Source organism: Tubulanus polymorphus, chromosome 3 (genome assembly GCF_964204645.1).
Source record: "Tubulanus polymorphus chromosome 3, tnTubPoly1.2, whole genome shotgun sequence".
Taxonomy (NCBI): Eukaryota; Metazoa; Nemertea; class Palaeonemertea; order Tubulaniformes; family Tubulanidae; genus Tubulanus; species Tubulanus polymorphus.
The window spans coordinates 8,788,427-8,815,994 of NC_134027.1; the positions used below are offsets into that span (position 1 = coordinate 8,788,427).

Here is a 27,568-nt window from a genome sequence, read left to right on the forward strand (position 1 = left end):
GCGAATTATTAGTCAAAACCATCGATGTTAGGTAAATTGGGTGAAAAGGGTTGGAACATCGTACCTTATCTGTTATAGATACTTGAATAGAGGTATGACCTATCGTCGTGAATCGAACCGTGTTGACAAGATCTTGTGACATCAGTCCACTTCCTTTGACGATGTGGTAATTCAAAATCTGAATCAGCTTGAAGCGAGCCTATCTCGAAATAAGAAGAAGCATTCAGAGTTCATTACAACTAAAATGACTTGAGAGTACGTATTTACTGAACTCACATCTTCAGATAGTAGATAATCTACGGTTGATTCTGGCAGTCTTTTCCACGCGTCGTTACCTGGTGCAAATACGACAAACGGGCCGGGCTGTTTTAGAATATTGTTCATAGCAGATTTCTGTAATAGATAGAAGGTGCGAAACAATCTGAACAGTAGTCTCAATTTGCTGATGGATGACGATATAAAAGAAACGATATTTCTGACCTGTATGAGCGTTTCCAATATATTGTAATGACCATCCGTTCTGATCTGGTCAAAAATAGATTTCTGAAAGAGAAAATTATGGATTTGCGTACAGGGTCCAGTTCCACAGTTCTGGGTTAAGATTTGACCTTAGAGTTAACTCATTGAAAATGAACTAACTTTAACTCAGAGTTAAGTCTAACTCACAACTGTGGAACTGGGCCCAGGGCTCGGTTCCACAGTTGTGAGTTAGAGTTAACTCTGAGCTAACATCAGTTCATTTTCAAAGTTTTAACTCTAGGGTTAAATTTAACTCAGAACTGTGGAACCAGATGATTAGGGCTTGGCAAGTCCTAAACCTTTAAGTAATCAGAAAGTTGAACTATCAACAATGAAACTACCTCGGGATCACCTAGAATATCTGGAAGTCTGCCCATTATCCGGTCGATGACGTGAATAAATCCGTTTGCAGCTAAGATATCATTCTTAACAATTCTGGCTCTGTCGCGACCACCTTGTAGTCGCAGCCTGTGGTATTCAATCCCCTGCAAGATGAACTTGATCTGTTGAAAAATTACGATCCAACTAACAAGTGTATAAAATCAAGCTTCGTTGACGTACCCTGTTTCTTTTCAATTTCAGCTCAGCGGATGTACCCTGAAGTGTATAGAACATGGTCATATTTGCCAACTCATCCAGCGTGTACTGTCCAATTACTAGATGTTGTTTCAATATTTGACGTATCCTGTCTGTGTGTAAAGGACCTTCGCCAATCTCGGGCTGTATGAAATATGGTATAAAACAAAACCTTGGTCATTTTCGTTAAGCTGGTATGGAGTAGCATTTAAGCATGGTGTTGACGGTCATAAAGGTCTCTTACAGTTAGGAATAATAGATAACAGAGGATCAACAAAACACATCATACAAAACAAAAAGGCATCGGGGACGCAGGATCCACATTGCAGAATTAAAGGTCGTATATGGTCTGTTTCCATAGTCAAGACTTACAATAATAAGACCAGGACATTTCATTTCCGTCGGACTATGGAATTAGACCAGGACGATTAAATCTTGTCAGGATCTTACCCCTAGCGCCGAAGAGCTGCTATTGGCCGCAGTCGTACTTTCAGCAGCGGAATCCTATATACGATTAACATAAAACACAAACTATTTACAATACGTCATGCACATAGAATACGGAAACATACAACGGAACAAACGTGGAGGGCAGACGAACAATTTCACAGATGCAAATTCCTCGCCCTGATTGAAATGTATTTTTCTCAATTTTTGAGGGTACACATGAGTTGATACATGATTGCTATCCAGTTGAAATATTTCGAGAAATTTCCAAGCTTATCGTCTAGACTTTTCGCGTATTTACATCTGCAAAATGGAATATTTATTGAGACGAGTATTACGTATACTATACTGGGCCTGGTTTCACGAAGGTTAGCTGACAATTCAGAATAAATGCTAGTAGCCACATTCTTGATAAGCCAACCACATTTCTGAAGCCACCATTTCTATGAAAGCCTTCCCAGAGGAAACATATGGAATGTATGCCATTATATGAGCTAATACATCTTTATAAGAATATTGTTGTTTATTTTTGCTGTTCTTACCACGAGAATACCTTTCCTATCTCTTTCCGAATTTCCAGCACGCTATTTATATAGCAATATATTCATGTGATTTTCCTTTTAAACTTTAATCGTTTTGATGGAAATTCATAACTAATTCATTGAAGTATAATAGGTTCATGCATTTTTCGGTGATCGACTAACATACTTACGAAATTGATACCGGAATCAATTGTTACAAAAAGAGTGAATGGACCGTGGTATTGCAAAGCGTCCGGCAATGCTGCCTCGATATACGATATAAACTTAGTCAGCTTTCCTCTCAATTCTCCATCTTCGCTGTTCACATCTTTCAGTCGCTAACAATAAGAAATTAACCGAATTTAGATCGTATTCATAATTTCCTAAATTGATGTAAAATTGAATCGACAATTTTGTCATTTGAAAGTGAACGAATGGATCTTTTTTCAAATGAAAATTATCGGCCGCGCTCACCAACAGAATGTTTCCATAACACCGTTTGCCATTACCAATGAAACCTTTGTTGCAAGTACACCTGAATGAACAAACATAATCTATAGAGAAGTATCTTTAATCAAATAATCATAAGTTACATACACAATGCATTTGTTACTTACTGAACCTGGCCCGGAGAAACAGTGGTACACGATGCGTTCGGGTGACAAATAGTTGAATTCGATGCGCACAGGTCAATCAATGAACAAGTGGTGTTGTTAAAGATGTTATAGCCTTTGTAACATTCACAATGACTCTGAATGAGAAATGGAAATAATTTGAACAGCAGGCCTGACTTCATTCGTAATTTGGAAAGCACGCCTGACTTCATTCGTAATTTGGAAAGCATTTTTCTAAATCGGTTTGGTCTATTCTAATGTGTCTGTAGACAATGGAATTTGGTGAAGAGTTGACTGCCATCTGGTGAAATTCTCTCTTAGAAGCACGGTTTTTGAGTCCGTAGATCTATTCATCTAGCCGAATAGATCTGCATAGCTATATTATTACGGTTCTGGGTCCATATACATACAGGATCCAGTTCCACAATTCTGAGTTAGAGTTGACTCTGTGTTAAAACTAGTTATATTTCGATATTTTAACTTTGAATCAAATCTTAACTCAGAATTAGTAGATAGATACCTTTCCCGGACCGTCGTAGACACATTTAGACGTAGTGATATCACAACCTCCATTGTACCGTTGACAAGGATCAATTTCTTGACAGAAAACGCCATCACCTCTATAACCATCCTTACAGCTACAAGCACTGGAACCAGGATTGACATATACGCATGTTGCATTCGGATGACAAGGCGATGAGATGCATGGATCAATTGCTGAAAGCATATGTAAACACACAAGCATGGGTTGATTTAGGGTTGATCAGCGACGAAAACAAAAAAGCGTATTGCGTTATATACGGATATTAACCCTCTGTCATTCAATCCCTAGTCCAAACTTTATCACATCCAGTTAAATTACGAATTTGTATGAAGTTGGCCCCATAATCACGTAAATGTTAAGTGTGTCGTTTCTCTACTTGAATGGGAAATCGGTTGGCACCAATTCTTAATAACACGCGATGACAAAATAGCATCAACAGGATCCATCATCATCGTTTACTAGCTATGATTTTGACATATCCTGGTATGTCGACATAGACGACGAGTGAGAGGTGCTTTTCAGGATATTGTCTGACTGTTTTTCGTTCGCTTACATAACATGGAAACACTTACAAACGCCAGTGCATTAAGAGGATAAAAGTTCACAGTAATTGAGATGGTCAAGTACCATCGTTCATCAACAGCATGTGCGCAGATTTAAAAATGAAAGGAAACGAAAGGAAACTATAAAACATAATTGTTGTGAGGATAAAAGGAAATCGTGGCCCGCTTGGCCGACTTATTGATTTCGTTCATTCTAGGAAAAAGGAACTACAAAAACGCAAAGCATTGTAAACAGTCCTTTAATGTTTTGGTCATAAATACATATTATCCGTATCGACTGTAGACGTAGATATAAACCATCTTATTTCTCCATACCGCACACGACAGTTCTTCTTTACAAACAGAGACGTTATCAGCGCGCCGATGTATACAAATCATGAACACTATATCAAAGATCTCTTCAAGCTAAATGCTTTTGAGAAAAAATTAAGCCTCCGTAAAAATACAACAATAAGATTGAGACTATTTCATTGTGCTTCAAGTCACCTGTACAGTTATTGAGACCATCTCCTTCGTAATTGAACAGACAAGAACAAACCGGTCCGTCTTGACCATTTGTACATCTTCCATATCGGTGACATACCAGTGTTTCACAAGTTGTTATCACTAAAATAAACAATTCCTAGTAATGTATCTATTCCTTTTCCCGACAAGTCATTGTTGTCTAACGAAAGGCACCATCAACGGGGTAACCTACAAACCCTTACATTGGTCACAATATCGCCCGGAGTAACCCGAATCACAGTAACAGGTCCCATCACCGTTGATTCCACTGTTGCATGTGCCAGCATGGCACCGGCATTCTACAACAAACAAAATTCCCTACTGCAGCGTCAAATGTTTCTGAATTCAAGCGTAAGATTTTTACGATCGGTTTTCTGCGCCAGCAGGAAAATACTAGCTCGCGAAAACCTCAATGGTTACCATGGTAGTCTCCAGGACCCAGGAGTTAGAGTAAAGTCTGAGTTAGAGTTCATTTTCATTGAGCAAACTCGAGAGTTAAATCTTAAATCGGAACTGTGGAACTTTACCCAGATTATATTTAACCAACTTTCGAGAAACTGGCCCCTGGCTTAAAACTCTGAAACCAAACCTTACCTTTAAGTTCTACACTAAGCCTACATTAAAAACATTGAAATGAAATTAACTTTGACTCTTATAACACCTGTGAAACTGGGCCCAGCTTTACTTCGATCCGAGGTTAAGTCAACTATTGATAAAAAGATGTTTCGACAAACTTAAAAATGAAGCCGTGTAGATACGGACTTTGTATTTTCATATTTTTGAAAGACTTCCCGATTTTGGATAAGAGACAGAATGTTGCGTTGATCGAGGTTGAAAAATCTCTGGAATTTTTATCTCGAGGTTGTCTATTCATATCACGTCAGCGGAAGACATTTTGTACGTTTAATTACCTCCCTGGCACTGCGGCCCATATTGATAGTGTTTCGCACACTTCTCACAAGCAGTTCCGGCGAATGAAGACTGAAAATATCGATAAGCAAAAATACGAATATTTGGCCATAAAAAGCGATTGCGCTATCGGCGTTTTGTGAAAAAAGATAATTCAAACATTTAACAACTTTGAAGTATATATAATATCGGTATATCATGGACGTATAAACTAGAGTTTATAGTTTATACGTCCATGGGTAGATCAAACGAAATTATCACCAGAGGGCCAGTGGACGGTATGAAAAAGAATTATAGCCTGTTCTTTGCGAATATAGGGAAACTGAAGATCAAACTGACCTGACAAGTACATGAACCATTGCCATAGATGCCTTGATTACAAATTCCCCGACCGTGACACTGATTCAACGCACCTCCAGGGCATTCTAGAATATGTACGAAACACAAAATACACGATTTTGAAGAAAATAAACTCTCCAATGGTTGTCTACAATATTCTTATGAAATACGACAATCAATAATCTATACATTCATTGAGGCAAATTTACCAATACAAAAAATTACTCGGTATTCCATTTTAAAAAATAAGGCTCTAGATTTTGGGGAGCATTAAGGTTTGTCTACAGGTATATAATAATACCTCAGAGCCCCAGTGTAGATGAAATATACATGTGGAAAAATAACACCAAGTAAACCTAAATTCCAAGTAAAACGCTTCTAAATTGTTAAACCTTTTCGTAGAATCTTTCACCGAAAATACTCTATGTATTTTTGCTTTATCGCTGATATGATGAATACCTTGACAATGAAGTCCCCAATATCCTTGGCAACATTCTCTTAATGTGCTGTCCCTCCTACATTTATGTCTACATCCGGGCATCATTATTCGGTTATTGCCAAGTTTGAGTTGGTAACGACAGCCCGCTAATCCTGTGCCGAACGAAACTCTCACCGAGCCAGCCGGGCACTGCACGCGCCTATTCGTCGAACAAGATACGCACGATGTGAAAGTTTCTTTCGTGACGTTTTTCGTGCAAAATCGCTTCGAGGCCGATGAATTATGACCGCTACCGACGACGGACCCAGTGGCTAATGTAAAAACGAAAAACCATCCAAAATATACTACTATTCCATGATAGTGATTCATATTGAAAGTTTAATTCCTTTTCGACGCACGAAAACTAACTTTCATAGTTCTCATTAGATGGTGTTGAATACCCCGGTTTTCCAAACCATAACAAGTGAAGATTGCTTGCAGATTGCGTCCCTCTCTAATTCACCAGCAAAACAGTGTGAAAGTAGTCTGGAACGTTATCACGCGGAAGGAAAAATAACTACAGATGTAGGACAATCAGTCATGCCTATTTCGGCCCAAATACTTTTTTCATTGATTAAAGCTATTCACTCAACTATCAGATTCATTAGACACGTGATAATACGCCTACTTATTTCAATTTCCGGCATGCTCGTATCCAGATTAAATCATCATCTTAAAATAAACACAGCATCACAATTTACTGACTGGTCTCATGAACTGCTGAATCAAGTGGGTTTTGATCGATGTTACAAGAAGTTACATCAAAACAATCAGAACGTCTTTCATATCGGAATTCCCCAGTCAGTCATCTCGTTCAAGGCCCGGGGTTCAAGGTATCAAGTCAATTAATCCAAAAATTAAGTTTTAAAAAGAGATTCGATGAAGTGAACCTCGGGCCATGAACAGGAAACCAGTGTTCAATTGTGATAAGGGCATAACTGTCTACGGAAAATGCCACTTTGATGTTTAGTGCGGATAAAACGATCGTATTACGCGCCGGCGCTATCAAGAAGTGGATCAGGAGGGTCAGTAATCTTGGTTTGGGCCGCGTTAAATGCAGCATCGCGGATCAGTGGAGATTATTTTCATTTCAGAAGTAGAATACCGGTATCCGATTGGACCTGTTCTCGCCGAGGATGTTTATTTAAATATTCAAATGTTCTACGGAGATCAGTTTCAAAAACCAATCTTTGTATATTTGAGACTCAGTAGTCAATTTACTAATTTGAATTGAATTGTACGTAGACTGGTATTTCTTCCGATAACATCATACATTTTATGCTGCTTCCGGGGATGATGTTGACAGATATGGCTTCCGACGATCGGGAGAGTTGTTCGATGCGCCGTTCGATGTCCATGACATTTACTGAAAACAGCGCTCTTCAATGCATAACAGATGAATTTCTTCAGTCTGATGTAAGAATTTAAAGTATTTCCGATACAAATCCGTTTCAATTTTATTAGATTAATCTTATTTTCTATGTGAAATCGTGCCGCGTCATTAACTATTGCGTCGATTTCGCTGGAGGAAAAGTAGTCTGTACAAATTTCGTTCGTTCATATTAAATGCAATTATTCCACGGATTGCGGCAATGTGCCCTCATAGTTATAGAAGCGACTATAAGTGTTATTTACTCAGGGTGATTGAAAAAATATTAATTAAGGGCAGTCTGATGATTATTATTAGGCTCTTCTGCACTGGCCTCTACTTTTAATTCAATCTTGTGTTCATAACATGATTGACTTTTACTTTCTATCTACTCTTCTAGTACAAACAGTGTTTCATCTGTCGTGGATTCTATGGCCCGAACTTCAGTGAACCAGTATGTGCGACTTGTCATGCATTTCTCTTCCCACAAGATATCAACAATACAGAGACACCTCAACAATTCCAAGAGGTGAGCAGAGTTCTTTCATGTCACTTATTTTAGTCTTTTCAGTTTCTTCAATAACAACATCAAATTTGTCCTCACTCGAAATTGTGGCTCGGAAAATGATACGCTTAGATTTGTTTCAGAAATCAGATTCTTGCGACTCGGGAAATGAGGAGCCGGAAAAGGTAGGCGATTTTTATATCGACAAGACGGTCAGCCAGGCTAAAATTATGGTTGTATATCCACCAAAGACTGATAAATTAGCTGAACGTCTGGCCATGTTAACAGTACCAAGAGAATATAGTAAAGAGAAAGCTGCAGATGGACTTTTCGATTCTCTACCACCTGAAGGTATGGAAGAATTGAAATGAATTTTGTTGAGAACACCCAAGAAGTCTACTCGGAGTGTAAAAGAAATTAGTATGTTCGAAAGTTTTCACGCCCTTATATGAAATATTATCAGATATAGTAGAACCGTAAATTTCAACAAGCAGATATTTGATAAGTCTTATACAATGGTTTTATTGTTACACCAGGCTAATTTGAATGAACATCTCTTGAATATTAAGCAGAGAAGCTATAGAATGGTTCCAGAATAGTCTTGGAAGAGTGAACTTTCATTTTCATTGCCCTGAAAATTCTCACCGAAAAGTTGAAAACACTGAAAATTTGTGTTTTTTCGTTCATTGTACAGTTCTATTGGTCGTGTTTAAACATTTGGATGATATATCGTTATGGACGGCGAGAAATGTTTGTCCTCGATGGCGTCTGATACTCGATGCTGAAACGACCGAGGATCAATGGGAACAGTTCATCAACTTGAGATGGCCGTTATTTTATCCCCATTATAAAGTGAAGAGTTGGCGTAAAGTTTATGAAAAGTTGTAAGTCAGTGGTGTTCAGCATGCTAAGAGATGATAATATAGTCCCACAATTCAAATTGTATACGATAGAACTTTAAAAAAAAAAATCACTATGTTTTAGCCGTTGACTAACAGCCATCATCAGGTGAAATGATGAAGCGTGTTAGTCAACAGCCAAAACGTGGTTTCATTTTGATGAATTCTATCATAGAGAATTCGAATTGTGGGACTCCTTCATAACTATTGTCTACATGGATAAGAGTGTTCAATTCAACCATTGCTTCATCAATTTTTGTAAATTATATTATTTTTCAGATTAATGAGTGCACCCTGTCGTTCATGTTTAGAAAATATGATGCTTCAGGTATGTATGTCTACCGGTAACTGTTGAAAACGTAGTTTCGATTGAAATGTAGAAATCTGAAATGTTTATCGGAATGAAACGGCTGTTCTCTTTTTTACGTGTTAGATGCCAGCGCCAATTGAGGAAAATTCCTGGAGACATCGACGACTGCGTAGTGAACTGAAATCGTTGAAAACCGATCCACCAGAGGGTATCCAAGCCACTCCGCTCGATCGACAGTGCTGTCACTGGCAAGCGAGTATCACCGGGCCACAGGGAAGCCCGTATGAAGGCGGAATGTTTTACTTGTATCTACAAATTCCTCACAGGTAAGAAATCGTACGAAACATCCGTGTACCTTGTTGACCTACAGTAAGGATCGAAAATCTAACCATCGTCTCTGTTTTCAGCTATCCTATGATGCCACCTTTGGTACGTTTCATTACGAAAATCTTCCACCCGAACATCAGTCGACACGGCGACGTCGGACTAGACTCGATCCATCACAATTGGAGTTTAGCCTTGACGATCAGTAAAGTTCTCATCAGCATACAGTCATTACTCACCGACCCGTATTGTTACGTGTGCATGGAGCCGGACATCGGTAAACTGTATCGCATGAATCACAAAACGTTCGATAAAATCGCGTGTTTGTGGACTTGGAAATATGCCATGCATGACTACATCATACCCGTCGATGTTCCGATATCGACACTTCATCTATAGACAGTCTTTACGGTACTCTTTGGGACATTTTTCAGGCAGCAGCGGTGTTCCTAAGCCTGTATCTTATCACGATAAATGACGATTTATTCAAAGAATCAAGTTACCGCTTCAAGTATATCCCCCTGGTTCAGATTATCGAACCAAGCGCAGGATTTGAAAATAGTTCTCTGCTATTTGCCTGCAGATTTGACGTACCAGTTGAATCGCAGAAGTGTTAGTTTTCAATGACAGCAGTAGAAAACTTAATTGTGAATCTGATCTCCGAATATTTCGATTTTACATGTACATGTTCTCAAACTGTTAAGTGTTGGATCGTAAACTTTGCCATCGTTTTGAGAAAAACGAAACTCTGCTTTGAAAAATGTCACAAGTTATTTTTATTGATCTCATGGTGCTATATTTCTGCTGTAATAACGTATGTTATTGACAGAATAAACTCAATTCTTTTCATGTGTTGTAATGATTGTTATCTTCAAATTTTTCCTGGCAAGATTTTGGATGAAGATTTGTCTTATACTTCATATACCTTCACTGGGGATTTTATTTCTTTTAATGGTTAGGCTAAAGATTTATACCTTGTTTTAATTTAGCCTTATTTTGGATGTACCAGTAATGCAAAGTATTCCTCTATCGTAATATATTACTGGTCAATATACATATTCTTTGAAATGCAGACAAAAAAGATCATTGATATCACTCGTCATTTGTAAGAATTTATTGGTATATCCTTATTTACAGTCTATTTACATTTGAGACTAGAAATTCATATCGTTCCGTTTTCAATCCTGGCACATGATGTCCGATACAACTTTTTCAAATGTCCTAAAATACAGAGCAAAGTTTGAATAATTATATAAGCTATATCATTCCACTGAAGTTCGATGTAGGGTCGCCATGATGCTGTATACTTAAACTTACTTCGAGGTTATATTTTCTCCGGGCGTGTAGAACGGGTTGCAAAACATATCGACATAAGCATTGTGCAATTTCCTAAATTTCTGAAATTGCCACATAAAAAGAAGAAATCAATACAATGCCAAGCTCATCTCTTTGTGAATCAATTAACCCTGGTAGGTCCAAATTACAAGATCCATCAAGGTGGAAAAGCCGGACCTAGTTCCACAGTTGTGAGTTAAGATTTGACTCTTTAATTAACCCATTGAAATTAAACTGATTTTAACCCGAAAGTTAAGCCCAACTTGCAACTGTGGAACCGGGTCAACAACTTTCTCAAACGACTTACACTTCTGATTTCATTGTCTCGTAGTGCTGTATTAGATGTCTCAACAACTATAACAAACTTTATTTTTGAATTCGTTACGTAGCCATATCTGAGTTCGCAGCGTTAAGTTTGAATAGTAAGTGGTAAAAGAGAATCTAATGCATTTGACCGCAGAGCCAACTACAGGTGGTGAAAAAAAACTCAATGGCTTTGGATTGAGACAACTTTCATTTTGGGTAAGATTGCCAGGATTCTGTACATTGTCTGATATTAAGAAGACTGAATCAGGTTTAAATCTTGAGTCAAAATCATGATCAGATATATTTACAAACCGCAGTTGGTAATAAATTAGCCCATCCGATTATAAAAGCTAAACTAGAGCCAATTATGAATTTTGCTAAATACTCAAACTATTTTCCAGCATTGTTCTTATTGGCATTACAGTAATTCAGAGAAAGGATACACTTTATAGTCTTCCGTCGGATAGAGCAAGCCAAGATAAAGCTCGCGCAAGTCATTTGCATTTTTCCCAACGGCAGATATTTTCTCCTCGACGACGTCCAATGATGTATGCACGGTGTAGTAGAACTTCAATTCATTATCAGTCGGAATGGTTTTGATGAATAATGGATAATTCTGAAATGATGAAAGCGAAACGTCAAAAAAACATCATCATGGTGGTAAAAGTGCAGATCCGCACCTCTCGTGATTGACGCAATCTACTGAATTACAAATCACTGGTCTAACTTCAGAATATCTCACAGAATCCAATGCAGTGATTTATTTTATGATATCTCTTCTCGAAAGCAGATTTTTGGCCCGGTTTTTATCTCAGAATCGTGACGATCTTTCAATAGGACGCCATATTGGATTAGGAAATCTAAAGTGAAGATTTGTCTTAAGTTATTACTGAAATGATGTGAGGGTAATCAGCACATAAAACTCATCAAATTTTTGTCAACGGTCACTGGGGTTATTAATGCTAACCAAATTCAAGATATCATTGTTGAAATAGACAAGAAATTTTTATTTTTCTTCCTCAAAATGAGTGGGCCATGAAACATTGTTTCAGCAAATATTCTAAACAAATCTTCACGAAAGATTGACCCATCCAATAGGCCTGGCTATGGCGTCCGGTTCAAAAATTGTGACGATCTCAAGACGAAATCAAGGCTAAAATGTACTTTCTAGTGTAGATACCATAAGATAAACCAATGTCCTGAATTGCTGATGATATTTTGGGTCTGAATCATCAGTGATTTAATTTAATTTAACGAAGTGGCTACTCGTACGGACCCGTTCGAATAATTCCGTAGGCTATTCGTACGCACCCGTCGGATAACTCTGGAATTATGTGTACGGGAAGGAATAGGGTTAGGGTAAGGTGAGGCTATATGTAGTTAAAACATTCGACCGACTGTCAGCGAGCTCGGTGGTCTAGTGGTACGATGCTGTGCTAGTAATTTACTGGCCCGGGTTCGAGTCTCGCTCTATCCGCTATTTTTCTCTAACTCTATTCTTCACACTTTCCTTGAATTTTCTAAGTCGTGCACCTCTTAATCGGCCAATCAGCGAAAGTTATTAGCGTACAGATCCTAGTCCCGTACGAATAGTCTCCAGGGTAATCCGTACGGGTCCGTACGAGTAGCCACAGCGTTAATTTAATTAAGAACCATTTACGAGAGGTGCGGATCTGCACTTTTACCCATAATGGTTTGTGGCGGGGTAAGCATGGGTTACGTGTGAAATAAGAAAAACATTACTTCTTTGCCTATAACAGCAACACACACGGCCATTTCGATTATTAGTTCAAATTATCGCAATATTTTGTCGATGGATTCTGAAAATTGACATGTATGAGTTAATGTGTTGATTGTGGCTGTAACGATATTGTGCATCATAGGTAAATCACGGTTTCAGTTTATGAATGACACTCCTTCCTAAAACACGGTGCTGGATTATTGTCCGGCTTCTTTCGGATCGGCCGCCGTGCCGCGGGGTCATCGGTACTATACAGAATTCAAAAAAATGGTTCAAACCCTGAATAGACTAAAAATTCTAGATTTTAAGTTGAATTTCAAACAGGTCGATCGGCCTCTTCAAGTTTGCAGTCTCCGATAATCGAGCAGGTGCCGTGAGGCCGCCGATCCAGTCTATTTCAACATCAGGACTCACAGAATAAAGATCAATATTATTACTGGATTCGAACCCGGGACACCCCCGTACATTCTTTAAGAATAAAGATCAATAATTACTGACCGTCGTAAAGTGAGCACTGGGTTCGGTATCACTCGATTCAAATTTATTATGAATTTTTTAGTGGCTTTTAAGAAGATTGGTTTATTGTAAAGGCCGAAAGAAAAGAGTCTAGTGTTTAGATTTACAATATCATATTTAAATTAAGTTATCCTGCAGTTTACAATAAAAAAGAAAATGGGATTCGTCGCCAACAGCGTAGTGAAGGCAAATACGATTTGATTGAGCAATGCCAAGTCTCCTTCCTTTTCAATTATAAGATTATGACATGACATTCGAAGTTTTGCTACTGCTGATTTCAAACAATGGCGTTCTGTTGTATTTATGTCTTAGATTTTAATTATGGTAGGTATCCTGTGGTTTTGTCAATAAACAATTTCAAAACTGACCATAATAGTTGATGAAGAATGATCATTTTACTTATGAATTTATTAATTTTCAAACAATATTTTATTTTTACATTTTTGGGTCTTTTGGCGTCAATTAGACCCCAAGAGCCCTTGCACCGGGTAACAACTATATACTGGGCTATAAAACTATACTGAAACTATATAAAGTAAAAGGTGTTTGAAACTCTTTTTGTTTAGTTTATTAGCTACTCTGAACTTGATTAGTTCACCAGTCAGTGGTTTTGATGCTATGTAAACTAACACGAACTGACTCTGGCAGTAGACTCTCCTTGGTTGCCAGAGACGATTCGCGTTAGTGTATGAAAAATCCACTAATGTTGAGCATAGCGCAATATCAGTACATCCTCTAAATTTAGACTTATTAGAAAATATTCATTGTCTTTTTTGCAAGATTTTAATGAAGGTAACAAAGTATTCTCATAATTTACCGGTGTTAGCAGAGTTAGGGCGTTATCCTTTGTTCATTGAAGTAAAGCGTAGAATGATTAATTTTTGGTGTAAAACTGTATCTGGCAAACAATCTAAGCTTAATGCAATACTCTATCGAATTTCCTGTAATCTGTATCTAAATGACAAACATACTAGTCCTTGGCTTTTCAGTATTAAACAAACCTTTGATGACTGCGGTCTGTCCTATGTATGGATGCAACAATATATGCAAAGTTCTAGGGCGTTCTCGAAATATGTAAGACAAATTCTACGTGACCAGTATGCACAAGAGACTATTTTCAAAATCAATAATAATCCGTTATATATTAATTTCAGGGAATACAAAAACGATATTAAATTTGAGAATTATATTAACCAACTAGGTGATAATTGTGTTTTTAGTTTTTTTCAGTTTAGAATAGGATCCCACCTATTACCTGTACATAGATTTTCTAATCTCCATATACCTAGAAACGAAAGAATGTGCCCAATCTGCAAAAACTCCAAATTTTCAATTAGCACAATTTATAAAAGATGGTTTAGATGTATATAGATCCCTCCTGTAGTCTGTCAATTGTAAATAGTACACTGTATTTGTATATATTGTAAATACTCTTGTTATGTTTTTAAAATATTTTTTATTTTTCTCTCGATATGTAAATATTTGTAAACAAAATCTTTTTTTCCTCCACGTACCATGGAAATGGTTGGAGAGTAATAAATTATCTTATCTTATCTTATCTTATCTCTAGTATCAGCACCGGACGGTGTACTGGGCAGCACGTCGATTTCAATTTTCTCAGTATCATTAATTACTGGGTTCGAACCTGGGACATCCCTGTACATCATTTATTCAGCATCAAGACCACTCTGAATCAAGTCAGTAAAAACAAATATCCGGTTCGAACCCCGGACACCCCTGTACATCCTCTTTTTATCATCAGGACCACTCTTAAGTCAGTAATTACTGGGTTCGAACCCGGGACACCCCTGTACATCCTCTATATAGCATCAGAACCACTCTGAATCAGTATCAGTAATTACTGGGTTTCGAACCTGGGACGCCCATGTACATCTTTCTGCATCAGGACCACTCAGAATCAGTATCAGTAATTAATTTCACCTTAGTGTCCGTTGTACACTAGGATCGTAGAGCAACAGAGATCACTGCGGAGACAGCCACACTACAGGACTTGGTGAATAATTACTGGGTTCGAACCCGGGACACCCCTATACATAGTTTATTCAGCGTCAGTACCACTCTGAATCAGTATCAGTAATTGCCAGGTTCGAACCCGGGACATCCTTCATTCTCCACAAAGCACCAGGACCACTGATTTAGTATCAGTAAATCATGCTGTACAATGATGCCGCTATGATCGACATTAGCGGATTTTGCATAGACTAACATAAACTGACTCTGGAGGTAGACTCTCCTTGGTTGCCAGAGATAATTCACGTTAGTGTATGAAAAATCCCTGATGTTGAGCATAGCGGCCATGCGCCTTAGTACCTCGTGGAGCAGTCGGTTACATTTATCAAGTAGGTACACAGCCTACCAACCTCTCTACGTGCAGGGGCACCGTGTAAATTCTGCGCAGACAAGTTTTTAGTGGCATGTGAATCATTAAAGGCCTTTCCCAAATTGTCGGTAGACGCTCACAGGGATCGTTTGATACATAAAACAAACAAAAAAATCAGGGTTTATGACGAAATTTCCGAGTCACTTTCACAAACTGATTTTGATCAAACAATAGCAGCGAGAAAATCAAATGCATTTCATAGGGCTATATAAGAAAATAAATTATCATTATTATTATTTCAAGCCTTTGAGCAGCATCTTCTCGCACTTAACACTACGAATGTTCGCACTTCCTTGCCCGTTAGTAAATATATGTAGAAATTAAGTGAATAATTCAATGATTGTAATGCCATAGTAAAGTAATTCATGATGTCGATATATTCCGGCTTTTCTGGCAGAACTGCCGTCATTACACTTGCTAGGGCAGGTGGGAAGGTGGTCAATGCGAAGACAATAGTCATAGTAGTAAGCATTACTGTTATTCGTGCGGACTGTTTCGATTTGTATTCGCTGGAGCCGAAATCTTTACTTCGACGGATGCAAACGATTATGATGACGTTGAATATCGTTATGAGTCCGACAGGTATGAAATATTTAACTGTAACTGAGAATATGAAATTGAAACGATGTTGACTGGAGTGCATGAAACAACCAATTTTTTCAGAATACTTCATGAACTTTAGATTGTAGGAAAAGAGAACTGCGGCCGAACTGATGATCAACAATATGACACAACAGCTTGATTTTGCCGTACATATTATTCGAGCCATGAACGGCGACACGACAACCACGAGTCTCTCGGCAGCAACTACTACGACAAGAGCGGAACTTGAAAAGGCAGAAATATGCATAATAAAACCGTATATCTTACACCAATATCCGGATATTCGTACGAGCACGTAACCGCAAACGTAATTTGGAAACGGTAGAAAGAATATTAGAGACGTGCCAAAATCTGTAACAGCAAGCGCGGCAAGGTAGTTAGCGTATGACATCCGACGGAATCGTTTACTAGTCATTGTCAAGAAACTGGCAAAGTTTCCAACAAGACCTTGAAAAAATATAGAAGGCGACGCGACTAACACGAACAACCTCAGAGATGACCACCTGGCAACTTTTATCGGTAAAATTTCGAAGACTACCGATTCCATAAATGGCTTGTGTACATTAGCGAGGCTGTCCCGAATAGTTGTATTCATCATGCCTGGCTTTAGACACCGAAACATTCCAACTGAGATATACGAGCGTATATGCAAAGGAGATTACTTAAATTAGCTTCTGATTCGCGACAAAATGTACCGACGTAATAATAATGAATAAATTTAGTTCGGATAGATTTATAAATGCATGTGTTACCTGAATCGATTTACTTTGCATAACGGATGCGAAAAAATAAAAGCATACGTCAGCTGCTGTCAAATAACGAAAATAGAACCTGCGATAGCTATATCAACGTGGGACACACTAACGACTTTTGGTTATATCATACACCATAATTGGTATTCTTTAGCGCAACTCGGGCTTCCCATCGATTCCAAAAATTATGCCTGATTTTGTACCAAGATTTTGTACCAAGATATTAATTCTTTCAGACTAGTAGGCCTACTTTAAAAGTTTGACTTTTCTCCTATATTTATTTATGCATTGAGTAATACATGTACAAAAGAATGTGATCTAACCCACAATTAAGAGTGACAAGTTTTTAACTTATAAGAATCCATTCGAAATTGAAAATGTTCGGTCGCGCGAGAAAATCAAAAGTTTTGAATTCTCGCGCGAGAAAACCAAAATTTTTGAATTCTTGCGCGAGAAAACCAAAAAACGGACCAACGTGAAAATTTTTTATCGTTGCTTTTGCCGTACAGAAATTTTTTTAGTATGGGCCGAATCAGCCACCGAAACGGCAAATGCGTTCATGATAAAACCGCATATCTCGCACCAGTACCCGGTTATACGCACACGCACGAATCCGCATACGTAATTTGGGAACGGAAGGGAAAATGCCAATGAGCAACCGAAATCTGTAACGGCAAGCGCGGCAAGGTAGTTGGCGTATGACATCCGGCGAAATCATTTGAAAAACTGGCCGCATTTCCAATGACACCTTGAAAAAATATCAAAAACGGTATCGCGATTATCATGAATAATCGCGCTATGGCCACTGGGCAACTTTCAACGGCAATATCCCAAAGATGACCGATTCGATAAACGGTTTGTCGATATTAGCGAAGTTGCTCCGTCCAGTCGTGTTGACCATCTCTGGTGTAAGATGTATCTTCAGAAAGGATGGATTCAACGCAACAATCACTTGCACGAAGATAGAATTCTACGCACAAATTTAATGATTTTCTGATTTACTATGCCGGTTATATAAAGACGTCCTTGGTAGATGAGAGGAAATTTTCACTAATAACACCGGATCGTTGTGAATGCACTGATGCACTACGGTAATATATTACATTCAGTTTATTACTATTCTATTCTATTCATTTTCAGTATGTAATACAGCTATTAACAAAAATAACTATTTGCACAAGGGAAGAAAACTATCTTTATCTATGTCATTGACTTGATGCGACCGCTAGATATATCCTATCTAGGCAAATATCACAACGCAAAGTACTGCCTGCCTAGATCCGACACTTATGGCCAGTAGATCGAAGTCGGTCCTTGATTCTTGCGCACTGGTGTCCGTCAAAATCGTTTAGTACACACCATCCGTTTACCCACGGGTTGTCAGTGCGTATCTGGTGAAACCACGGGGTTGCTCTTACTAACTAGCTACGTAGGAAAGTATATAGGTTAGTAGGGTGTATAGGAGGGTAGGGTGTCGGTCAAGACTTCCACAAAAACGTTTGAACAGCCCCAAAACAGCAATGGATGTCAAGTCCATAGCAACAAGGAAGAAAACACTATACATTCGTCGTAACCTATATAAAAAATCTACTGGACCACTACGTCTTTATTTTCAACAACAAAAATATAACACAGATGACAAAATAATAATACGTATAATATATTTTCAAATTGAAAATTTGACCGAACATAAATAGAACAGGGTCATTCGGTGGGTTCTTAGATTGATTTCAAACTGATATGCTGCGCTGTACCATCCTCGCTTGCTAGGGGTAATCAAACTCTGGCTAGTGAGGATGCCCTGGAGGATGCATTGTGCGAAAATCGTCCTTGATGAAGCTATAGAGGTTATGCATGTGACGTCACAGCACGTCATATTGGCTGTAAAAAAAACACGAACGTGACGCCCCATACGTAACTTCAATCTCCATCATTTTACATTAAAATCGAAATTAACATTTCTCAGTTAAGAGGTGTCTGGGACTAGAATGAGACCAAACGAAACAGAGATTTAACAGGAACACGTAGCTGTCACATATCACGCACACTGTGTAAACCGAATAGACGAGTTCTCTGCAAAAATATGAAGAAAATTCTATAGTTTTTTTTTCTGTAACAAAACATGTTTTATTATCATTCTTCATATTATACTAATAACAACGATAAAACATTTAAACACTGTTGTTCAATTATTGTTACAAAGTGAAGGCAAACAAATGAGACAAAGGGGTATCAGGAAAATACACGTAGTAATTTCATAATCTGAAAATGTCAGGAATTATTAGATAGCAAGTTTAGAGTTTCATAAATGGTTGTTTGCTGAATACAGAAAGAAATGTTCTATTATTCCTTAAATAGGGTACAAACGTTATGTGTGAGTTAAGAACAAAGAATGTCAAAATAAGTTACGTTTAAGGTTAAACCATATCACATAAACACTACCATTCGTACATTATTTTTCTAATGTTATTCTGTTGAGCCGGCTGCATTATATCCATGTGGTGGTATTATCGATATTCTATGAATGAAACTGGCTCAAATATTCCTAACTTCCGAGCGAAAACACAAAATAAATTGACGCAGCTGTTCAAGACGATTTGTATTCGATTTTCTTTTTTAACAATTTTTTACAATTCCACAACAGTAAAGTACAATATTATAGCTGTCCTCAACAGATCTTGTCGAATATTTCAGCTGCCTCAATGAACACAGGTTAGATGGCTATCAAAATTTTTAGGAAGCAATGAATTTAAAGTACATGCATTAGGCATTCTTATTACGGCAACTAGCAAATTACAAATATTTCCCAGTTTGGAGACAATGATCTTCTGAAATGGCCCAATATATTTGTAGTTTACTTGTGTATACTAGTGTACAATACCGGTATCCTCTAAGCCAATAAAGTGCGAACAAAAATCATTTTTTCCAGAAGGAAGACAGTAATAAATGCACAAGTTACCATGAAATAGGAGATCATTTCAAATGTGCATCCACTTCCTTTACAGATATTAGAATTTAAGTAACACATCACAAACCAACTTTCAAATTTGGTTAATCTGGTAGTTTCTTTAAGAAAAAAAAATCATTTTAAAATCAAAGATTACAAAAAGATCTACAGTGCATGTTGTTTGGTAAAGACTGGTTATGATAATCATTTTGGTTGATAAGATAAATGTAAAATCATCAATAATCAGGTGTGTAAAAAATTGGAGACTAACAGTATTTCTAGGCCCAGATTCACAAAAAAAGATCTAAACTCATTCCATATAAACTGTAATTAATCAAGAAATTACTAGTGAACGCTTTTTGTCAAACTGGACCTCGAAGAATTAAAATCATTTTCTTGAAAATTTTTTCTAAAATTTACATTACCAGCCAATATTCCTATAATTTCTTATTTGCCAGTAGTTAGTTGATTATTCAAACAGAGATGATAACAATATTGATACATGGGAATGCTACTGTTATGTTACAAAGCTATGATTGACTAAATGACTATTAGGATGAATGAATCAGTTGACTAGTGATCGCTGCCCAGAGGTATTCGATGCTTACCATTTAGGCATCTTATCCTGAATATCCTTGATTATAGCCTGAACCACTTCCAGCGACGTGTTCTGTCCACCCAGGTCCGGAGTATGGATCTGAAAAATAATTTCAAACTTTCATTTTGCAAGACTGAAACCTGGACTGTGATGAATCATTCTTGATGAAGATTTTACGATCATTTTCAGGCCCGTACTTCGGCAAAATTTCAACCCCAAATATGTTAAAAGTTTTGAAATTATCCTATTTGCATCTTATTTTCAAGAATTTTCCACATTCGATTTTCAAGAAAATCGATTCCCCCAAAGACATGGATAGCTACGGGCCTGATTTTTATCATCAAATGTCGGACAAAAGCAAGATTTATATACCTGTAATTCACTCATAACTTTACAAACGGAGTCTCTAATGAGCGTCGCGTGATATTCACAGCCGACATATTCCAACATATCACAACTAGCCAGCAACATTCCTGATGGATTTGCGATGTTCTTCTGCGCAATGGAACGTCCTGAGTTACGCGTGCCCTATAACAATATGAAAAGTACTGCATGATCAAATGCAAATCACCATAGCAAATCCTGCCGGAAAAGATGACCACATCTAAAAATACCACCATCAGCGTGACATTTTGAATTCACCAAAGACATAGTTTAGTTACATTCTCTTGATGCATTATAAATGCATAGTGCGCACAAAATAATGAGTATCTGGATCTTACCGTTTCAAATACAGCATACTGATGGCCCATATTAGTACCAGCCACTACACCGGGCCCGCCTATGAGCCCAGCGGCTATGTTGCCGAGAATATTTCCATACAAGTTCGGCATGACTAAGACATCGAACTGTTGAGGCTTCGATACCATCTACCAGATGAAATAGAAAATGCTGGATTTAAGATACATACAGGATACTGGTAGAATAGCCACACTCTGACATGGAGAATAGATAATACCCGACAAGGATAAACCCAATACATGTATTATACAAATTTCATAACATTAAAAGCGAATTTTATTTATCAAAAATCATTCAGACACAACACTTCAAACTCTTGCCAGAGATTGTTAGGTTTGAAACGTCATGTCAACATACCTGCATGCTGGCGTTATCTATGATCATATCATTTAATTCAATGGTCGGATAATGGCGTGCCATTTTTCGGCAGCTTTCGAGGAACAAGCCATCGCCGAGTTTCCTATAATAGTTGAATGAAAATTTCTCGACTAAACCGTACAGTATTAACCAAGGGTCGAGTCGAAAATACACGAATCGGGTTCAAATTCTATTCCATCTTTTCTGATAATAATACCTACATGATGTTAGCCTTGTGGACTGCGGTCACCCTCTGTCGGTCATGTTTGATTGCGTAATCGAAGGCGAATTTAGCAATACGACTCGACTTCCTTTCAGTGATGATTTTCAAACTTTCGACGACACCTTTCACATTCTTTCAAACGGAAAATAACGAAAACGCCGAGATAAGCTTCGCGAAATTAGCGAACGAAAACTATCCAGTTAATACCGACAATACCGTTGCATACCTCATGTTCCAAGTTCGAGTATTCGCCTTCCGTATTTTCTCGTATGATGACTAAATCAATATTTTTGTGCCGAGTATCAACGCCAGGAATCGACTTACATTTCATCACGCTAGCGAATAAATCCAACTGTGTTCTGAAAAACACAGATTACCACATATACTACAGGCAGTTCTCAACATATATCCAGCAACAGGTTTTGACTGGGCAGCCACCCCTTTTGATTTTAACATCCACCCCTCTGAAAATCAGCCACACCCCTTATAGAATATCTGCTGCCTCTACTACAGTGGGTGTCAATATTCAATCAATGCTGATGTTGTTTTGAAGTATATTGAGGTTATGAGAAAAATAGAAGATTCCACCAAAATGAAGCATAATTTTCAAAGGCCTTGAATCATTGATACTTTAGCAACCACAATGTTATACACTTAACAATGTATGCAGCCCCTTAAAAATTTGAGCATATGGAGAACACTGATCCAGTTACAGTTTACACTTCCCTAACAAAGCTTTATAGTTTTGACCAGTCATTAATCATAAAATCATTTTCGTCAATCTCAATACCGACTCACCTCAAAATGATATTAGTCGACTGAGTTAACGGATTGGAAATATCTGTTTCAATATTGCCTATAAAGAACAGGAAACATATTAACTCCAGAAATTACAACTGATGTCTTTTTCTTAGAAAAGTTTGATCAAATGGCAGTTAAGTTAAACAAGTAAATCAACTATCGCCCCAAGTAGGCTAAAAATTGGAGGAGACAGTTGTCCTAGAATTCATATGAAGAAGTCCTACAATGGAAATTTCGAGTTAAAGCTGAACTACAGCGTTTCAGATGCAAACCAGTATCCATCATCAGGCGGTCCAAAAACCTTTCCTAATTCGAAAACCGTGAGTGTAAAAATAGCCGTTTTTACCTTTTAAACCTACTCCATTTCGTTTAACGGCGAGCAGAGCGTGCTCGATGTTTTTCGGATCCCTACACTTTCTGTTCAGTGGAATTTCCTCGAAATCCACCGGTGCACCGGCGTATCTACAAAATAAAACTTTTTCTGGTAGAAAATATCATTGAGAAGACTACCCATATATCTAATTCATAATCAACTTGATATCTTCGTCTAATGGCCTGAATACCATGAAATCACAGAAGCCCATATTCAAATTAAAGAATGCTTGGCAAACTCAAATTTTCTGAAGTGATTGACACATAGTCTTACCTAAAAACCTCTCGAACATGGTTTATTAATTCGGGTCCAATGCCATCACCTGGCAATAATGTTATGGTATGACGCCCTCCGTAACATGCATTTGGCAACTGAAATGTGAAAAAGAACTTTGAAGACAGACTGCCGACTGGTATACATTCAGTGTTTTAAGAATGTTCCAAAGAAAGTTACTCATCTTTCACAAGTACTCAATAGAATAGAGCGTTATGGAAAACTGAAGTGTCCCTATACCAGGTACCTGTTCTACAAGGGGGAATTACGCCAATGACACCATTTGTTCAACTTACCGAAGCAGCATGGCTGTATCTTCTATCATGTTGAGCAGTTGAACTGACAGGTATCTGAAAGAATTGAACAAACATTTCACCAGAAATAAAAGAATAAATATAACATAGCAATGAATGCGTCTGGTTTTTAGCTATGTTCTTGGAATAATAAGGCCCAAGGGGTAACCTAGTCCTAGAGAAGTTTGATCTACCTGATTGTCGGTAGTAAGCTTTTAGAATAAGATGGGTTAACATGAAAACTTTTATAAACTGAATGAATCCGATTATTTTTGTGGTCATAACCAACCTACAACTTAGCGATTGAATGGTCTGGAACAATGATTTGTTATTAAATAGATTGCATCAATCACGAGAGGTGCGGATCTGCACTTTTACCGTTGAATGTGGAAACCAATAAAGTAAACGGTGCTGTGGTAGTGTGAATAAAAAGCTTGAATTTGACTTGTCAGCCGACGTTCTCCGAAATCAGGGCACTGGCACAAGTATCTCCGCATTTCACGGCACCTATTTCGGTCATTGTCAATAAAGTTAAAACAAAAATTTTTTTTTGAAAAGGTCTTACGGCTGATTGGAAAGGTGACTGTCTCACAATTTGATGCAGAGTCCTGCTAAAGTTCGACGAAAATTTCATGAGGGTTGCCATTGTAACTTACTAATATTTGGTCAGCGGCTGCGGGCTGGGACACGGACTAGGATTTTACGCATTCGGGAGCAGGCCTGCGGCATCGGTACAAAAGGATGGATAATCGACTCAGACGTCCTATACGAAAAAATGATATGAGACTGGGTATCGGTCCACTAGTTACCCCTTCCCTAGAAAATTCTCTTTCAACCAGGCTTGTAAAAACTTACATGACAAAAAATAATTTTCTCTATCATCAATTTCCGCTAAACAATTTGTCATTTCGCAGTCGTGTATTTGGGGCATCGTTTGGTGGAAATGATTGTCATCACTCTGAATTGGCCAATCTAACCCATTTTGATTCCTGGCACTCCACTGGTTGATTTCGGAGTTGTTCTCTAGCAAAATTTGACAGGATTCGTAGCTGTCTGCGCCACTATTTGTCGCACTCCGACAACACACCATTAAGTAAGTACTTTTAAAATCATCGGGCGAATAGCTTAAGTTCAAGGAGCTGGCATTTTTCAGTAAAACCGATTTAAAATTCGAATTATCTCCGTTTATTTCTTCAATTATTTTTTTCAAATAGAGGTTGTTACCTATAAGGAAAACTAGCTGAGACATGAGTCAGCATCCTCCACCATACGATACTGCCATAGAAGGTAAAAAACCGCGGAGGAATAACTAGCTAACAGCACATATATGCTGAAGTATCGAAATTCGTTGGTTTTTGTCAGTTCAGGCATGTAGAACGGTCGTTTCGCTCTTAATTTCAGGCAAAACGGCATCAGATGGACCACCACCCGGAGCCGTCTATCAACAGCAGCCATGTGCAGTTATTGTGTCACCCCCACCGGCGCAAATGACCGACCCGCCGTCTGATTACCTAGTGTCAGCTATATTTGTTACTGCCTGTTGCTGTTTGCCGTTCGGTGTTGTGGCCATCATAAAGTCGATGGATACGAGAAATGCAATTGAGCGCGGGGACGCGCAAGCCGCTCACAGCAACTCACGCGATGCTCGAAAATGGTCCTTAGTCGCACTGGGTTGTGGAATCGCGACGGTCACCATAGCCATCATCGTTCTAGTTGTTTCGGCAATCGCATATTAGTCCGGCATGGGCTGCTGTTTGTGCACTCATCCATAGTATACTTTATATCTGTAGTAGTTTAAAATTGTCAGTTACAGATGGGATCCCGAAACCAAACTATACCTGCCACACTACCCCGAAAACAACACCAATCTCCGCTACCTAAACAACCGGGCGGCGGACAAGTTTCAATATTGAAAAGGAAATGAATTCATCGCGAATTATACCTCTTCCAATACCCCGTAAATCATTCGCATCACGAGACTGGATTCGTAACACGAGGAACCGAGTGTCGGCTATCTTATTGAATCCCAAAAGTAAACAACCGATTTTGAATTATGAAGCTCAATAACCACTCCGGCGCGGATTGACGGATGATGAAAGATACAATTGAATTAATTCTACTCGAGAGAACGCCAGGAATCAAAATAATGTTTTTACATACTATTGTACTCCTGGAACACTTTACTGCATTTTTGGGAGAGACAGTGCCAGTGCGCCTGGGATTACAGTTGGGATGAATTATCACATCATTTGTAATATATGCCCTAGATACCAGATATATAAAAATGACCTAATAAAGTAACCAATAATTAGTGATAAATATTTAGTGTATTTCGGCCTTGCTTTTCATTGCATTCGGATGATAGACGGCCTTTAAAGAATCCAATTGGCTGGTGTAGCTACGTGCTCTATTTTTACTCGTACTTCGGAGATAGCGCGCACAGTGTGTTGTGTTTAGAACAGACAAGTTCTACAGTTTGCTTCTAATTTTTATTCCCGTATGCACGCTACTACTTGAAGAGGACTACACTGCACGTACGTAACTTTCAGTAAGTATAGTTTGGTAAGTTGTTTGCCTATTTCGATTGTCAAAATTGTTGTCTTTTGATTACATCACATAGACTTGCAGATCACTAGATAGGGACCCATACATTGGTTATCACTGACGACAGTGCATCTGAAAATTACGTTATTCTTTGTGTAATTCAAAACCGAATTAAGTTTCATCCATCCCAACTGATTTGAAACATATGTGTTTTATGATACGCAGATTAAGGTGTTCTCATTCGCTATACGGACTCAAATCGGTAGCTTATTTAGTCTTGCACTGTGCAGACATTCTTTCCTCCAAATAAAAAATGCTATGCTACCTTTATGATCGTGAATACTACATGTATGCTGAAGAAAGCAGATCAAAATAAACCAAATGATTCTTGCCTTTGTACCAGTGTACAGAAGATAACGTTCTCAATGGTGTGATATTGAAACTACGAAGTCCTTCTTATTTTCGGTGAAGAATTTTCCGAGCCATTTGGGTTCCCTACTGTACAGTTGTTTGTATAAAGATAACTTGTATACTTTTTCAGCAAAAGTAGGTACCGCTAGTTAAACCGTGAATATGAGTCAGCCTCCGCCATCATACTATCCTGCAGAAGGTAACTAGACCATATTAAACTAAGGATTCTATTCAGTCCATGATTAAACGTAACAGTTGTTGTAATCATTACATTATTTACAATTAAAAGTATACTTTTTGTGGTTTGATCATATTAACGGTAACGGTCATTTCCAGGCAAACCTCCAGAGGGACCACCACCCGGAGTCGTCTACCAACAGCAACCATGTGCAGTTATTGTGTCACCCCCACCGGCGCGAATGACCGACCCACCGTCTGATTACCTAGCGTTGGCTATATTTGTTACTATCTGTTGCTGTTTGCCGTTAGGTATTGTGGCCATCATAAAGTCGATGGATACGAGAAATGCGATTGAGCGCGGGGACGCGCAGGCCGCTCACACCCACTCGCGCGATGCTCGAAAATGGTCCTTTATCGGACTGGGTTGCGGTATAGCGACTATCATCATAACAATCATCATTCTAGTTGTTTACTTTGTCATCATTTACTCATATTTTCAAACCGGTGTGTCAGATTCTGAAAAAAACAGCTTCGATTTTAATTAATCTAAACCACATTTGAAATCGTCATCGGCCGTTAATCTGCCATTCTGTCGCCTGTGGTGAAATATTTGTCATTAGCATGCACTATGTATCAATAGTAGTTCTTAGATGTTTTTGATAGTTCAGATTAAATCCAGATAGTACGTACCAATAAATATAGTCTAACGAAACTTGTTACCTGTTTTCAATTTCTTTCTGTGACCTAACAGG

At 38.2% G+C, this 27,568-nt stretch overlaps 6 protein-coding genes across 8 annotated transcripts in view; 3 read left to right on the top strand and 3 right to left on the bottom strand.

Moving 5' to 3' along the window:
* The window catches only part of LOC141901313 (stabilin-2-like), a 50,985-nt gene extending 44,587 nt beyond the window's left edge, over positions 1 to 6,398 (bottom strand). The window contains exons 1-15 of the mRNA XM_074788472.1: positions 5,996 to 6,398; positions 5,537 to 5,622; positions 5,200 to 5,269; positions 4,492 to 4,587; positions 4,271 to 4,390; positions 3,198 to 3,394; positions 2,681 to 2,814; positions 2,538 to 2,598; positions 2,255 to 2,401; positions 1,546 to 1,599; positions 1,081 to 1,239; positions 861 to 1,004; positions 481 to 543; positions 277 to 393; positions 65 to 199 (exon numbers count right to left, since the gene is read on the bottom strand). Of these exons, the coding sequence (XP_074644573.1) occupies positions 65 to 199; positions 277 to 393; positions 481 to 543; positions 861 to 1,004; positions 1,081 to 1,239; positions 1,546 to 1,599; positions 2,255 to 2,401; positions 2,538 to 2,598; positions 2,681 to 2,814; positions 3,198 to 3,394; positions 4,271 to 4,390; positions 4,492 to 4,587; positions 5,200 to 5,269; positions 5,537 to 5,622; positions 5,996 to 6,344 (1,932 nt within the window). The 5' untranslated portion in view covers positions 6,345 to 6,398. The remainder of the gene's footprint in view (positions 1 to 64; positions 200 to 276; positions 394 to 480; positions 544 to 860; positions 1,005 to 1,080; positions 1,240 to 1,545; positions 1,600 to 2,254; positions 2,402 to 2,537; positions 2,599 to 2,680; positions 2,815 to 3,197; positions 3,395 to 4,270; positions 4,391 to 4,491; positions 4,588 to 5,199; positions 5,270 to 5,536; positions 5,623 to 5,995) is intronic.
* A 910-nt stretch (positions 6,399 to 7,308) lies between these two features.
* Positions 7,309 to 10,266, top strand: LOC141901538 (uncharacterized). Its single transcript, XM_074788846.1, has 7 exons — positions 7,309 to 7,430; positions 7,784 to 7,912; positions 8,032 to 8,239; positions 8,583 to 8,772; positions 9,067 to 9,115; positions 9,221 to 9,423; positions 9,505 to 10,266. Exons 1-7 carry the CDS (start codon positions 7,311 to 7,313, stop codon positions 9,818 to 9,820), a joined length of 1,215 nt encoding a protein of 404 aa, XP_074644947.1. The 5' UTR covers positions 7,309 to 7,310; the 3' UTR covers positions 9,821 to 10,266.
* Positions 10,267 to 10,504: 238 nt separating this feature from the next.
* LOC141902441 (trafficking protein particle complex subunit 2-like protein) lies at positions 10,505 to 12,928 on the bottom strand. The gene is made up of 5 exons (XM_074790159.1): positions 12,806 to 12,928; positions 11,506 to 11,678; positions 11,064 to 11,151; positions 10,739 to 10,818; positions 10,505 to 10,642 (listed from the first exon to the last, which is right to left on the bottom strand). Exons 1-5 carry the CDS (start codon positions 12,836 to 12,838, stop codon positions 10,600 to 10,602), a joined length of 417 nt encoding a protein of 138 aa, XP_074646260.1. The 5' UTR covers positions 12,839 to 12,928; the 3' UTR covers positions 10,505 to 10,599.
* Positions 12,929 to 18,682: 5,754 nt separating this feature from the next.
* On the bottom strand, positions 18,683 to 24,341 carry LOC141901199 (isocitrate dehydrogenase [NAD] subunit gamma, mitochondrial-like). 2 transcript variants are annotated; one of them, XM_074788309.1, is made up of 12 exons: positions 24,247 to 24,341; positions 23,685 to 23,738; positions 23,389 to 23,486; positions 23,089 to 23,204; positions 22,740 to 22,797; positions 22,168 to 22,300; positions 21,940 to 22,073; positions 21,719 to 21,821; positions 21,343 to 21,489; positions 20,993 to 21,148; positions 20,631 to 20,719; positions 18,683 to 19,148 (listed from the first exon to the last, which is right to left on the bottom strand). In XM_074788309.1, coding segments are annotated over exons 1-12 (1,170 nt in total). In that variant the 5' UTR covers positions 24,328 to 24,341; the 3' UTR covers positions 18,683 to 19,147. The 2 variants fall into 2 exon arrangements, with proteins under 2 accessions (XP_074644410.1, XP_074644409.1); XM_074788308.1 differs by lacking the exon at positions 18,683 to 19,148 and having other exon boundaries at positions 19,254 to 20,719.
* Positions 24,342 to 24,666: 325 nt separating this feature from the next.
* On the top strand, positions 24,667 to 25,988 carry LOC141902577 (proline-rich transmembrane protein 1-like). The gene is made up of 3 exons (XM_074790380.1): positions 24,667 to 24,774; positions 24,896 to 24,968; positions 25,083 to 25,988. The coding sequence occupies exons 2-3, from the start codon at positions 24,929 to 24,931 to the stop codon at positions 25,415 to 25,417; spliced, it is 375 nt and encodes a 124-aa protein (XP_074646481.1). The 5' UTR covers positions 24,667 to 24,774; positions 24,896 to 24,928; the 3' UTR covers positions 25,418 to 25,988.
* Positions 25,989 to 26,053: 65 nt separating this feature from the next.
* Positions 26,054 to 27,522, top strand: LOC141902362 (uncharacterized). 2 transcript variants are annotated; one of them, XM_074790047.1, is made up of 3 exons: positions 26,054 to 26,243; positions 26,767 to 26,835; positions 26,973 to 27,522. In XM_074790047.1, the coding sequence occupies exons 2-3, from the start codon at positions 26,799 to 26,801 to the stop codon at positions 27,359 to 27,361; spliced, it is 426 nt and encodes a 141-aa protein (XP_074646148.1). In that variant the 5' UTR covers positions 26,054 to 26,243; positions 26,767 to 26,798; the 3' UTR covers positions 27,362 to 27,522. The 2 variants fall into 2 exon arrangements, with proteins under 2 accessions (XP_074646148.1, XP_074646147.1); XM_074790046.1 differs by having other exon boundaries at positions 26,054 to 26,229.
* The last annotated feature ends 46 nt before the right edge of the window (positions 27,523 to 27,568 follow it).

Excerpts from the sequence above, each read along its gene's own strand:
- LOC141901538 (XM_074788846.1), top strand. The coding sequence starts at position 7,311 with ATGTTGACAGATATGGCTTCCGACGATCGGGAGAGTTGTTCGATGCGC. Across the intron at positions 8,240-8,582 it reads CGATTCTCTACCACCTGAAG|TTCTATTGGTCGTGTTTAAA; the intron begins GTATGGAAGAAT and ends TTCATTGTACAG. Across the intron at positions 9,424-9,504 it reads TATCTACAAATTCCTCACAG|CTATCCTATGATGCCACCTT; the intron begins GTAAGAAATCGT and ends CTCTGTTTTCAG.
- LOC141902441 (XM_074790159.1), bottom strand. The coding sequence starts at position 12,838 with ATGGCCGTGTGTGTTGCTGTTATAGGCAAAGAA. Across the intron at positions 11,679-12,805 it reads TTGCTGTTATAGGCAAAGAA|AATTATCCATTATTCATCAA; the intron begins GTAATGTTTTTC and ends TCATCATTTCAG. Across the intron at positions 11,152-11,505 it reads CCGACGGAAGACTATAAAGT|ATATGGCTACGTAACGAATT; the intron begins GTATCCTTTCTC and ends CTGCGAACTCAG.
- LOC141901199 (XM_074788308.1), bottom strand. The coding sequence starts at position 24,327 with ATGGCAACCCTCATGAAATTTTCGTCGAACTTTAGCAGGACTCTGCAT. Across the intron at positions 23,205-23,388 it reads CATGTTCGAGAGGTTTTTAG|ATACGCCGGTGCACCGGTGG; the intron begins GTAAGACTATGT and ends TTTATTTTGTAG. Across the intron at positions 21,149-21,342 it reads AGTATGCTGTATTTGAAACG|GGCACGCGTAACTCAGGACG; the intron begins GTAAGATCCAGA and ends ATATTGTTATAG.
- LOC141902577 (XM_074790380.1), top strand. The coding sequence starts at position 24,929 with ATGAGTCAGCATCCTCCACCATACGATACTGCCATAGAAG. Across the intron at positions 24,969-25,082 it reads ATACGATACTGCCATAGAAG|GCAAAACGGCATCAGATGGA; the intron begins GTAAAAAACCGC and ends TCTTAATTTCAG.
- LOC141902362 (XM_074790047.1), top strand. The coding sequence starts at position 26,799 with ATGAGTCAGCCTCCGCCATCATACTATCCTGCAGAAG. Across the intron at positions 26,836-26,972 it reads ATCATACTATCCTGCAGAAG|GCAAACCTCCAGAGGGACCA; the intron begins GTAACTAGACCA and ends GGTCATTTCCAG.